General features: G+C 48.4%; 1 protein-coding gene across 5 annotated transcripts in view; it reads right to left on the bottom strand.

Annotated features, from left to right (window-relative positions):
* The window catches only part of Dennd3 (DENN domain containing 3), a 61,656-nt gene that overhangs the window by 16,699 nt on the left and 30,802 nt on the right, over positions 1-14,155 (bottom strand). For all 5 annotated transcript variants that reach the window (XR_004111885.1, XR_004111886.1, XM_031345737.1 and 2 more), the window contains exons 11-14: positions 12,955-13,058; positions 12,265-12,464; positions 10,372-10,893; positions 1,393-1,652 (exon numbers count right to left, since the gene is read on the bottom strand). Coding sequence is in view for 3 of the 5 variants with exons in the window: in XM_031345737.1 (XP_031201597.1) it covers positions 1,393-1,652; positions 10,372-10,893; positions 12,265-12,464; positions 12,955-13,058 (1,086 nt within the window). In the remaining 2 variants the exon portion in view is untranslated. The remainder of the gene's footprint in view (positions 1-1,392; positions 1,653-10,371; positions 10,894-12,264; positions 12,465-12,954; positions 13,059-14,155) is intronic.

Here is a 14,155-nt window from a genome sequence, read left to right as displayed (position 1 = left end):
CCTCAGGGAAGACACATGGGTTGATGGTGGACAGAACAAGTGGCCTGAAGCTAGCCACCATACAGGGTGCATTCAGCCACAAGGTTGGGCATGATGCCCGTTACAACCTTTTACTTTTCCCTGAGAACTTCTGGAGCCAGCCGGCAAGTCAGGCAGGAACTACAGCTGTAGGCCTTGTGTGGCAATCCGGTGGCCACTGGTCTCGGTCCGTCTTTCTGCTGTGACCACTCAGTAATTGAGAACACTTGGCAGCCCCATCTCTCCTCCCCTAGCCTCAAGTTTGGGACAGTAACTGTAACTGTAAGGCACAAAATAAGACCATTAAGGGTCCCAGTTCAGACCAGCCCTTTTTTTCCTATTAGCCACACTGGTCTCAAATTTGCAACAATCCTCCTGCTTCTGACTCCTGAGTGCCAGGATTTCACACACACACACCAATACACCTGACTCAGACCTCCTCCTTTGGAAGAATGTAATGTGGCTGGGCATAGCAGCCCATGCCTTTAATCCCAGCACTCCAAGGTGGAAGCAGGAGGATCTCTCATGAGCTCTACATAGTTCCAGGACAGTCCAGATTACATAGAGAGACTTTGTCTTAAAAACAAACAAACAAACTAATTAATTAATTAATTAATAATAAATAAAAGGTAGCCAAGGGGGCTAGAGAGATGGCTCAATGGTTAAGAGCACTGACTGCTCTACCAGAGGTCCTGAGTTCAATTCCCAGCAACCACATGGTGGCTCACAACCATCCGTAATGGAATCCAATGCTCACTTCTGGTGTGTCTGAAGGCAGTTACAGTGTACTCATATACATAAAATAAAAAGATTTTTTTTAAAAAAATTAATAAATAAATAAATATGGCCAAGTATGGTAGCACATGCCTATAACTCCAATATTCAGGAGGCTGAGGCAGGAAGATTGCAAGTTCAAAGCCAGTCTAGGCTACATATCAAGATCCTGTCTCAAAAAGTATACATTATAGTATATGCATATATATAATGTATACACACACACACACACACACACATACATATAAAACTGGCAATATACAGCATGTGCCAAGAAACACAAGTAGACTCTGTGGACTCGGGGACACAGTGGCTCAGTGGTCAGTGTTCCTAGCCACCCACCTCTGGTGAGAAAGTCATAGCCACAGCCAGCCTTACCTTGTACCTCCAAACATGGTCCCTACAGTGGGACCGAGTGAAGAATCCTGCCCTCCTGCCCCCCATAATCCTGCCCCAGGGTGCCACATCACCCTCAGTTGAGAGCTGAGCAAGCTGGGGCACCAAAGGCACATCATGCTGAAGGTGCGGGGGGGGGGGGGGGGGGGGAGACACACAGCAGCTCGGGGGAATGGCTGCATCTGGCGCCATGACCTGTCTCACCTCTATGTTCCTGAAGGTGGCAATCTCCACGTAGCCAGGCCGCCCCTCGGTGAGCAAGAACAGGCGCTTCTGGGTCATGGCGATCTTGCCGACGCCACGGTTGGTCTTCACGGAGCTCGACAGCTTATAGACACACTCATTCTTATCCAGGTGCTCCATGAGCAGTGCAGGCAGGCTGACCTCTTGGGCCTCTGCTTCGGTCTCCTTCCAGCAGGTGTAAAAGTCTCTGAATGTCTCAGGGTCAATCTGTTTCTCATGTCCTGAGTTTAACAAGGAAACTTGTCATCAGCACGAGTGACTTTAAGCAGGCACTACCCAAACCAGGCAGCAGGTGGCACCAGTGCCCAGGACTCTGCGGATGTAGGGAGGGCTTTTGGCTACCCCAGCTTGTGGGGCAGAAGATCTGTCCTTGCTAGCCCACAGAGGGATGGCAATCTGACCTACTACAGGTAGTCACAGTAACTACAACAAGGACACTTTTTTGAGACAAAGTTGTACAGTTTCTGAGGCTGGCCTGACACTCACTGAGCACCAATTCTCTGATCCTGCTGGCTCAGCCTGCTGTATGCTGAGATCACAGACATGCCCCACTATGCCTGGCTTAGAACCTCCCTCTGTTCTTAAGCTGCTGTCTTGTGGGCTTGAGCCCTCCCCTGTACTCAGCTTCCGAGACCTGCCAACTGCTCACTTTACACGCCTACCCCAGCCTGGTCCTGCCTGGCTTATGTGTCCGGAGCCTGTCAGTTGCTCTGTCCTCTGGTGTGTCTCAGGCCCTTCCTCCTGCACAGGCTATGCTCCTCTCTGCTGCCGTCCCTGCCTGCCTCTGTTTGTTTGTTTGTTTGTTTCAGACCCCACAATTGCTTTTCTAAAACACAAGTGGACCTTCCTGCTCCTCATTCAAACCTTTCCGGACTGTTCAGCCATACAAGACCTCAAGTTCCCCCAGACTGTCCCCTCTTTCCCTTCACACCCTACCCCAGCCATACCAAGCACTTCCCCAACAGGCCATGTTGTCATGTGCCCCTATAGAGGCTCATCGTAACCACATACCACAAAAACTCTCCTCTTGCCCTCGACACCCAGGCGAACAGTGAGTGCCATACAAGGTCTTCTCTGGCATTGCAGGCCATTCTGGCTGCACAACCCACCAACTGCACATATCTCTTTTGGGGCACCAGTGAATTCAGCTACCAGCACACACCAACACCGACCCTGCCTGGTATACAGGGAACACCAGCTATTCCTCGGAGCCTGTGGCAGCCACACGCATCAGGCTTGTGTACAAACTAGGAAACTGAATGAGGAGGAACAGACCCTGCCCGCTGGCAGCTGGTCCCTGCTTACGCAGAGCCTGTGTCTCCCTGTGCCCAGCCTTCAGAGGCCCAGGTCTGAGGTGGACAAAGTCCCACTGGGTTCACATCACCGTTCCAGCGGTGGTAACAGTGTCATAGTGACAACTGCCTGCCTGCCTCAGCGTGATGGGTAAGCATACAGTCATGCTTACCCATGAGTGCAGGTTGTAGAGGATGTGAAAGGTTCCAGAGGAAATTTCCAAATAACAGGGGCAACTGGGGGCCTCAGGAAGGCGGCGCAACAGGAAGATCTGTCCTCAGTAAGGTAGTACCAGAGTGTATGCATGGAAATCTCCACCAGGTGGCGCCATTCTGAATTCTTTTTCTTTATGCTTTTCTAGTCGAGGTAGTTGAACAATATGTATTTTAAATTTTTTTCTCTTCTTTTGCAGAAATTGGGGGTGAACCCAGGGCCTTGCCCATGCTGGGCAAATATTCTTCCACTGAGCTACACCCCAACCCCATGTAAGCCTTGAAGTCATTGGGTCCATCCAATGAGAAAATAAATTTCACCTGAGGCAGGGCTACAGAGCACTCATCTGAATAATGTTTAACACAAGTGACTGAGGAAGAAAAATAACAGGGAATGGGGTGATCCCATGCATGGAACAAGCCCTACATCCTCCTACACTGAACTGCTGGAGACCTCCTCTGCTACCTTACAAACACTGAGTTCTGCAGCCTAGTGGGGCCCCAGGGTGCAGACTGACTGAGTCTGAACCATAAGCACGTGTGACCTTCATCAGACATCACATAACAGGTGTTTCAGTGGGCTGGTGAGATGGCTCAGCGGGTGGGGGCACTGACTGCTCTTCCGAAGGTCCTGAGTTCGGATCCCAGCAACCACATGGTGGCTTACAACCACCCGTAATGAGATCTGACGCCCTCTTCTGGTGCATCTGAAGACAGCTACAGTGAATTACGCCAGAGCGAGCAGGTCGGCAGAGGTCCTGAGTTCAATTCCCAGCAGCCACACACATGATGGATCACGGCCATCTGTATAGCTACAGTGTACTCATACACATAAAATAAATAAAATAAATCTTTTTTAAAAAGAGGTCTTTCAGTTACGTTGTGGTGTAGGATGAGCCCAGCAAACAGAACAGGGAAGACAGGACAAGGAGTGGCAGTCCACGCCAGCACCCGAGAGTGAAAGAGCCAGGGATCCTTCGTGTGCATCCCTCAGGACCCTCTGAGCACCTACACGACAGCAGTCAATGAAGCTGAAACAGTAAGGCCTTTGCAGCTAGCACCCAAAATGTCCTCTTAGAGACAAGTGGCCTGCCTGTCCTTGGACGTGAGTGGCTCATGTACTCTGGACATGCACAGTGGGAACAACAAGACTAGGGACATCCCATTAGATGGAAGGCAGCCCTCTCCAACCTGCAGCCAGCACCCCAGCTAGCCATGGATACCACAACACTACCAGGACCATAGCCCAACTACAAGCCATGGTGTTTCCCCAGCCCTGTGCATGCCCACAGCCACTATGTATGCACACAGTCACACGCATGCTCAGCTGTGTCTCAACCCACAATAGTCTGCAGGCACACGATGGCCACAACCACAGACAGGATGCCCATTCCTGTGGATCTCAACTTCATCACCCACCACCCTCCATAGCCCAGGCCCAGCTCATCCAGGCAGCATCCCCATGAGAGCCAGCTACAGACACGCCACTCTGAAGAGCCACACTGAAGGAGGCACAGGGAGTACCCTGTGAACAGCCAGTCCCTGTGAGCTGCAGTGCAGAATGTGTACTCTTGTCAGCACCGGGCTTCACATGAACGAACGTGTATGAGCATTTTTTTTTTTAAAGATTTATTTATTATTATAAATGAGTACACTGTAGCTGTCTTCAGACCACCAGAAGAGGGCGTCAGATTTCATTACGGGTGGTTGTGAGCCTGGGATTTGAAATGCTGGGATTTGAACTCATGACCTTTAGGAAGAGCAGTTGGTGCTCTTACCCACTGAGCCATCTCACCAGCCCCGTGTATGAGCATTTTAAATACCAAAACTGTGTGCTTTTGGGTGGGACTGGATATTGAACCCAGGGTCTTATGGTAAAGCCATATCCATTGGAAATGGCAAAAGTCACGAAGCCAGTGCAGCTGTGTGACACAGTTCCAGCAAAGCTGAGTTGAATGCTGTGGCCGCTGTCCTTCTGTCTCTCACTTTTAGGTTTTGGTCTCTGCATATTGCATGTGTGGGATTTTCTGCATTATGATTCATTTTGTGTCTTTTCCTGAGAAAATTATGTCTGACTCTTTTTAGAAAAGTCCTAAACTTATTGTCCCTTCTGCCTTTAGGGAAATAACTTCATCTGTCCCTATTTGGAAGCCTTTCTTATGCCCTAGAGGTTATGATAAACACTAAACAAGGCCATTACTCCCAGAATCTTCTTGCAGTATCTGCCCCTAAACATATTCAAACAATATAACTAGGACAGAGTAAACTCAGAGACAGTTGACAAACTCCCACTAGCCAGGAGAATTGGTTACAGACTCAAGAACTCTTTTTACTATACGCTTAGAGCTCTCTGAAAATGTGGTTTAAAGATAGGGGTCACACAGGGTGCACCCCTGGGAGAATGGAACTCAGTAAGTAGATTAAAATAACTTTTCCTACATTATAGCATAGATGATGAAGTAAGACAGTAAAAGGAGTTAGGTATTAGTGTTTGCTATTCATAAAATGACTGGTTCAGATATTTTCTGTTTGCCTGAAGTGCTTTAAAACTGGAGAGATGGCTCAGCGGTTAAGAGCAGTGACTGCTCTTCCAAGGGTCCTGAGTTCAAATCCCAGCAACCACATGGTGGCTCACAACCATCCGTAATGAGATCTGACGCCCTCTTCAGGGGTGTCTGAAGACAGCTACAGTGTACTTATATATAATAATTAAATAAATCTTTAAAAAAAAAAAAACTGCAGATGTTGCCAGCCTAAAAGCAGACCATCATGTATAAATGTGTTTGCCTTGGTGGAGACATTCTTTAGGTTCTTTGAAGTTATAGGGCTGATAATAAAATAAAATCTGTTCTATTTGTACTTTTTAATTGTAACTGAACTTGTAACCCCAGACATGTAATGAAAAATCAAAAGCACATGTCCAGAGACAGAATGATGTAATCTGGACTTCTTAGATAACCATTAGTCTTCCTTTGTTCTGTGAAACTGGCTGGGGCTAGCCCCTAGCAGTCTTGAAGCTCTCTGCTGAGCTATACCCCAGCCCTCACACATACACTTGTATCTCACAAGTTCACTCTAAGATGAGGTGGTGCTTTGAATATGCTTGGCCCAGGGAGTGGCACTATTAGAAGGTGTGGCCTGTAGGTGTGTCACTGTGGGCGTGGGCTTTAAGGCCTCATCCTAGCTGCCTGGAAGCCACTCTTCCGCTAGCAGCCTTCAGATGAAGATGTAGCTCCTCCTGCACCATGCCTGCCTGGATGCTGCCATGCTCCAACCTTGATGATAATGGACTGAACCTCTGAACCTGTAAGCCAGCCCCAATTAAATGCTGTCCTTATAAGAGTTGCCTTGGTCATGGTGTCTGCTCACAGCAGTAAAATCCTAACTAAGACAGATGGGAACACTTAACTTTGTCAAATTTTTCCTTTCAGCATGGCCACTCCACTTAACTAAAACACACATACTCTCACAGCAGTAACAGCAGGGTTACTGCCCCTTCCCAGGGCACTTCCCCACCTAAGGAACCACATAATTGAAGGTCACTGACAGCTCATTGGCCAGGCCCACAACTATAGAACAACAGGCGCCCAGCTGTGACTTAACTTCCCAGGCTCCTAGGCACCTAGGAATGATGTCAAATGCCACCACATGCAGAGGAGAAAGAAAGGCACTGAACTCAAGGCAGGCTCTCTTGCTACACCAGGGTCCACCAGCCATTGAGTAATTAGGTGACCAGGCCATACCAGGACGGTGCCAAGTGACAGTAATAACCCTATGGGTCTGAGTCACTCCTTTCAGGCCACTGCACACAGGACCCCTGGAGGACAGGGGACCATTAGGGTGTTCACATCCTTATAAGGTCACATAATGGGAACAGGAAAAGTGTGCCCATAGGCCCCTCAGGGTCTTTCTGTGAATGCCTTGTCTCCCTTCACACACTAGCACACCCATTGTCCATACCTCCTAACTCCAAGTAGTGTAAGGCTACACAGAGGCCTGAGAAGTACGTTTAACTGCACCTGGCTAGTGACAGGTGGCCCATCATCTCTGTCTCTCCCAGAATGGTTATTCCTCCAGATACGTGGATATCAAGTCTCTCCTATAAGTGACATGGTGTTAACAGGAAACTGCACACTCTCCTGTGCTCTAAGCCCTTTCAGGGTCGTGTGTCCAACACCGTATAAGTTCAAGTTTACGACTTGGGCAATGATGACAAGAAAAATATCGCACATGCTCAGTAGAAAGCACATTCATTTTCCAGATATTTCTATCTGCAGTTGGTGAACTCAGTGGATATGCTGACTGGAGTTAAGTGGTCAGTGAGTCCAGTGAATGCAAAATTCAAGTGCCAGCATAGGATCAGATGGATGAGGACACCAGCCAGGCAGTGCTAGCTCACATGAGACAGGCAGACCTCAGGGACAGTGAGGCACACACTGCCAGGCAATGGGCAGCACAGTCATGGTGCTGGCACTCAGCTCAACCAAGCTCCTGGCTCTAAGCTGAGGGACCAGCTTACATAGACCCTGGGGACCGGTGTCAGGACCCTCCCCGTCAGTGTCTGGAAAGGCAACGTCACAGGACACCTCACAGTTACAAGACGATAGACGACTGTGCTTCCTCCCCATGGCCAGCACACAGAACAGATGTCAGTGTAGGTAACATGGTTCAGTGAGAAATAAATTAGCACTGCAAACTTCCACAGATGGCAGGACATGATCTGTGAGTACAACATTACTGAGTGCTGTTGAGGGACATCTTGTCATCAGAGGTTTTAAGCAGGACAGAAAGCGGAGCCTGGGCTGGGAACAGTGCTTCACTGGGGACCCAGAGCCAAGCCAAGCCCATGAAATGAGGGCCCCATGGGAAAGGGAAAGCCTTCTTAATCAGGGGGGTTACCCTGGCACCTGGGCACACTGCCTCTGTGCTCCTGGGCATGTGCGAATGCTTCAGCTGAGCCACAGCTGTGGAGTCAACGGGCAAACACTGGGTGAGGTGCATCTGCAGAGGCAGCTAACCTCACATATACGTCAGCAATGCGGCATCGTGCGGCCTCACTCTGAACACACGTGCACTTTGCCCTGTGCATACCATTTGGCCATATAACACTGGCAAAGGCTGCCCAAGACGCTGACTTGGACTTGAAGCTACTGGGTGTTATGAGTGATAGTGTCTTTAACATACAAAGTTTTCTGCGCTTACAGACACATACCAGTTTAATTACAGGGAAAAAAGAAAGACTTGTGATATTTTCTTACTGTCATTACTCAACATGTAAAGAGCAAATTAGTACATCTTTGCATTGCACCATCTTAGAATATTTTACCTCAAAATTGCTTTTTAAGCTTGAGTTGTTGACTTAAACTTGAGTTGCTGATTTAAAGAAAGCCATTAAGTGGATTTTGGCTTGGAATTAGGATGGAATTTCAAGTAATTTCTGAAATTAACCTAGTCATACATTTTTACTATGTATTAATGCAAAGTGGGATTCTAAGTATTGATAGTTACAAAATCAAAATAGGAACTTTGAAAAACACTGAAGGTTGGGCAGTGGTGGCACACACTTTTAATCCCAGCACTTGGGAGGCAGAGGCAGGCAGATTTCTGAGTTTGAGGCCAGGCTGGGCTACAGAGTGAGTTCCAGGACAGCCAGGGCTATACAGAGAAGTCAAAAAAAAAAAAAAAAAAAAAAAAGAAAAAGAAAAAGAAAAAGGAAAACACCAAGGATGGGCTATGCCCTGCAGAAGCAAGTATTCAGTCAAGATTTTACAAGATATTTTTTCTTTTAATATAGAATCTGACTCTGTAGCCCAGACTGACTTAAAACCCACTATGTAGTCCAGGCTGGCCTTGAACTCAGTTCCTTCTACCTCAGTTTTCCAGGTGCCAAGATTGCAGACATGAACCACAATGCCCTCCTTCAAGGTTTGGCTAGGGATGATAGTGAACGCCTTTAATCCTAGGACTTGAGAGGCAGCGGCAGGCTGATCTCTGTGAGTTTGAGGCCAACCTGATCAGACTGGTCAGCCAGAGGTATATAGCAAGATTCTGTATCAAAAAAAAGGGGGGGGGTGGGAGGAGCTGAAGAGATGGCTCAGCAGTTAAGAGCACTGGCTGTGCCAGGCGGTGGTGGCACACACTTTAAGTCCCAGCACTAGGGAGGCAGAGGCAGGTAGATTTCTGAGTTTGAGGCCAGCCTGGTCTACAGAGTTCCAGGACAGCCAAGGCCACACAGAGAAACCCTGTCTCGAGAAAACCAGAAAAAAAAAAAAAAAAAAAAAAAAAAGCACTGGCTGCTTCTCCAGAGGTCCCAGGTTCAATTCCCAGCAACCACATGGCAGCTCACAACTGCCTGTAACTCCAATTCCAGGGGATCCAATACCCTCACACAAACATACGTGCAGACAGAACAGCAACGCATGTAAATTAAGAATAAATAAAAATAAAATATTTAACTTTCTATGTAAAAATAAATAAGTACATTCATTTCATTATGTAGGAGATTTGCTTTCATCCTTTAAAAAAACCAAAAAAACAGATCTTTCTATTTTCATGCCAGAAGGGGGCATCATATATCCCTTTATAGATGGCCGTGAGCCACCATGTGGATGCTGGAGATTGAACTCAGGACCTCTGGAAGAACAGCCAGTGCTCTTAACTTCTCAGCCAGCTTTCCAGCCCCCTAAAATACAGATTTTTTTTTTGTTTGTTTGTTTTGTTTTGTTTTTCGAGACAGGGTTTCTCTGTGTAGCCCTGGCTGTCCTGGAACTCACTCTGTAGCCCAGGCTGGCCTCGAACTCAGAAATCCACCTGCCTCTGCCTCCCAAGTGCTAGGATTAAAGGTGTGGGCCACACCACTGCCCAGCTAAAATACAGATTTTAAAGACAGCTTCACACAGCCCAGGCTGTTCTCAAACTTGTTATGTAACCAAGAATAACTCTGATTCTCTCCTCTCCCCCTCTCTTGTGCTGGGATTATAATTGTGAGCCACCTTGCCTCATTTATTATAGGTGCTGGAGTTGGACCCAGGGCTTCAAGCACACCAGACAGGCACTACATCCCAGCCCTGCTTCTCTCTTTAATCAATGTTAATATCATATTGTATACAACATAATTAAAAATACACTTCTTTATGATTTATTATCAGTAAGTGTTTGCTTTGCACTTATTTGCACCTTCTCTGATTTACCTAGGTCTCATGGGAGTCTCTTGGGTGAAAGCAGTTATGAGTGCGAATTTAAGCAGCTGTGGCTCAGGGAACAGTGACAAGTAAAAAAAAAAAAAAAAAGCCTGTTCATGTCCAGTGAGGACACGGCTCATCAGTGAGGACACAACTCATCTTTATACCTTGAATCTTTAGGAGGTTGAATTATAGCTATAGACCTGCAGACCCGGAGGACATCGGTACCCAGGGATGCTGTGGGGCCCTCTTACCAAAGGTCAGTGCATCAAACAGGCGGTGGATGATGACAACGTCCTTCACGATCCCTGACTCCTGGACTCGCTTCACAAAGTCATTGAGTTGCATGTGCTTCTTAGGCAGTTCGAAGTTCTTCACGGCGTCATCTGCCTTGGGGGCCTCTCCATGCTTATCAAAGACCTCTGTGATGAGCCGCCTGAGCTCAGGAGTCCGCTCCGCCTGGGCCCGCTCCGAGGCCGACATGGATTCCACCATTCTCTTGACAAGATCAGCTGGGAAGATCCCTATGTCGGTCTTATACAGGCTCTGGAAATCCAAGAGGGCGCTCAGCAGTTGTCCCTGCATCAAATGGATAAGACCACGCAGGTAGAAGTACCTGGCTAGGAGCAGAGAGTCACCAGGACCCAACAGGGCCATGGCCTTGCTCAGGAGAGTGACGAAGTCTGCGTAGTACGCCTGAACGCACTGGCTCTCCAGCGGGAAGTGAATATCAGGGATCTTGAATGTATATGTTGACTTAGGGGTCACTTTGAGAACTAACAAACAAACAAACAAACAAGGGAAAATGCATGTAGTTAGGATGGTCCTGGAAAAGGCAGAGAGGCACCCATGACACCACTGTTGAGGGCATCTTTGTGTGCCTTGGACAGGAACCCACGCATCCCTTCCAGGGCATTCCCCATACCCCAGAGGTAAAGAATAGCCCATTTTGTTCCCAGAGAGGCAGTAACTATTCTCCATGGGACAATTATGTTTTTAAAACTATGAATACTAAGTAAAAATGCTAGGACTGGGCCCTTGAAGATTAAGCTGATAACCAAAGCCAAGATATGCCTGCCAAGTAGGGCTCAGCATTTGGAAGCATTTGTCACCTTAACAGTGGAACAGTACTTCCATTGCAAAAATTTGAAAGGTAAGGACTAAAGAGACCAGAGCTTCTAAGTGCCACAGGCGTTCTGAAACATGGTCTGAAGCCCCCTGGAGACTAGACACTGACCAAGAGTTCAAGTCCCTCTCCTCCTAAGAGCTTCCTTGGAACAGGGGACCAGAGGCAGCAGTCACATCCACACCCATGCCAGAGGTGGCACTTTGGCTACAGAGGCTGCAGGAAGGTGGAGCCTGCTATGGTCAGGGAGCTCAGGGTGAACACAGAAAAGGCTGGCAGGCTGTTTCCCAGAGTGAGTGTGCACCATGCCAAGCCCAGACAAGGAACTGGTCTGTCTGGGGTCACAGAGCCAGGAAGTGACTACAGAGGAGCTCACACCTCCTCCTTACTGCTCTGAGCTCTGACACTTTTTCATTTTCATACTGTCCTCTCAGACAGACAGCCTGAGCTAAGACCAGCATCTTCAAGGGCCTGGCATCCAACAATCCTTCCTACCCAGTAAGGACTCAGTGGGGCACACAGCCTATGTATATGATGTAACACAGAACGGGATAAGCTCTGGGAAGTTTTTGCAGAAATACAATATAGCTTGTAAATATCTAACAGCAACCTTCAGGAAGGGCCTGGTACCAACCAGGGGCATCCCATCACACATCTGTAAATACAGACATGTATTATATTTATCACACACACACACCACAGCAGTGGTGGGGGCATGGACACAAAATAGTTTTTTTTAAAAAAAATAGTTTTTTGGATTTTTTTCCCCTGTTTTTATGGAGGCAGGATCTTAGTTTCACAATGACCACATTCACACAGGGTAGCTTGAAACCCGGGCTGGCCCCAAACTCACAAGCACCAATCCTGCCCCAGACCCCTGAGCACCTAAGATGACAGACATTCACCACCATGCCTGGCCAAAAGAGTTTACATTCTTAAGCACATTCACTCACTCGAAACCAGGCTATGATCTCTAAGCTGCAACGCTGGGAGAGTAGATGAAGGAGGGTGGCCACCTCACCTGGACTGCTGCATTTGTAGCCTGAGGTGTCCATTATCCGAAGTGATGAGTTCCTGGGCGGCAGCTCGGGCAGGGAGATGTCCTGCAGGTTGGGCATGCTGACCACCATACGCCTGTGGGTGATGTGCAGGGGTGAGGCCTTCCTCGAGGCCATCTTCTCCACAGTCGGTCTCCTTGGACTTATCAGCATGCTGTCTATCCTAGGGAAAAGCAAGAGTTCACTTCAGGGGCACAAAGACGAAAGTGTGAGCCTCCACTACTTATCACATCCCGAGTAATGAGCAGGGTGAGAGCTACGCACAGGGTGGTAAGAGCCTGTCACTAAGTCTAGCCTCGAGTAGATCAGGGGTAAAGGATGCAGATTCTCAGCCCACAGTCCCAGAGATGAACAGGGCACTTCCAGGAGTGATGCGCACATGAAATCGGGAAAACACAGGGGAAAAAAAAATAGGCCTGTGAATGGGGAACATGGGAAGGAAGTGAAGATGGACAGGGATCAGGGTGTGGTACAGGATGCCCGGCCAGGCACACAAAGCCTGCCCACAGGAAACAGGGACACACAGAGGATGCACCTTTGAAGGCTCACAGTGAATTGCTCAATAGCCAGCTGAATTGATCATTTGTATGTCCAAAGGAAACAGACACATGAGCCCTCAGTCCCCAAAGAGGACCTAGAACAGAGTTAGGCACCTGTCCTCCTCAGACTGAGTGTCGAGGTCCATCCGAGCAAAGGCGTCCATCCTGCCGTTGAGCCGGGCCTTTAGAAAGGAATGGAACATGTAGGTGTCCAAAACCTGCATGAGAGAAAGGCCGTCATACTGCGTTCACGGTCCTCCGACCTCCATCCAAAGCCAACAGCAGTCCCACTGAGGCATGACCTCTCCCACACAGGCAACACTGGGCAGGAGTCTGTGCAAACAGGAAACTTTACAACCGGCACTTTTTAAATTTTATTTTTATTACTTTTAGTAATGTGTCTGTGGATATATGCGGGTGCCTGCAGAGGCCAGAGGGGTCAGATCTCCCATATCTGAGATTGTGGTATGAACCACTCAAGGTAGGTACTGGAAACCGAACTAAAGAGTGGAATACAATCTTAACAATGAGCCATTTCTCCAGGCTTGCAATTGGTTCTTATGGACTCAGAGATTCCTGACCTGTACCTGGAAAAACACAGAAGCTTAAAAAGCCCAGGCCACTTGGCCACTAGGCCAGCTATGCATGTGTCCCTCACCCCAGGGACCGCTGCACACTCCACAGTGCTCAGTCTGGCTCTGTCTGCTTTCACAGATTGCCTCAGTCAGGCTCAGGAACCAGACAGTCTCAGGAGCCTGACTCTACACGGAACCTCCCAGTACTTTCCACCCAGGTATGTAGGTATGCGTCCAGCAAGCAAGCTCTCAGACTACAGGCTCCTCCCAACGAAAGCAGGAAGAGGAGGTAAAAGGAACCCAGATCCCCATGGGAAGTTGGGGGTCCAGAAATACCCAAGCCAGGTACCCAAAGGCAGGAAGATGCAAAAGAGAAACAGGCCACATAAAGGTCGAAGGGAACAGTCTGAATTGCTAGAGAACCCAGAGCTGGTATGGACAGCCCTGTCCCAGATGGTTGGCCCACAAACTGACCTGGATTACTATAAGAAAGCAGAGTAAATCAGGAGGCTCACAGGGCAGAAAAGGAGAGGAGGGGCATACATGAGCCATTGGAGAGTCACACCAGTACATGTTACCCAGTGGCTGGGTCAACCTGTACCCTGGAGGCAGGCAGCTCTTCCTACCTCAAAAATGTCAAACTCACAGGGGGTCAACAGGGCTGCTTGCCAGATCGAAGCCCTATGAGCTCTGTACGATGGACAAACCAGTCATTAAGGGTTGAGCAGAAGCAGTGGGTT

The sequence above is a fragment of the Mastomys coucha genome, unplaced genomic scaffold, assembly GCF_008632895.1.
Source record: "Mastomys coucha isolate ucsf_1 unplaced genomic scaffold, UCSF_Mcou_1 pScaffold11, whole genome shotgun sequence".
Classification (NCBI taxonomy): Eukaryota; Metazoa; Chordata; class Mammalia; order Rodentia; family Muridae; genus Mastomys; species Mastomys coucha.
Note: the sequence above shows the minus strand (reverse complement) of the source record. Positions and strands in the feature narration are given on the sequence as shown.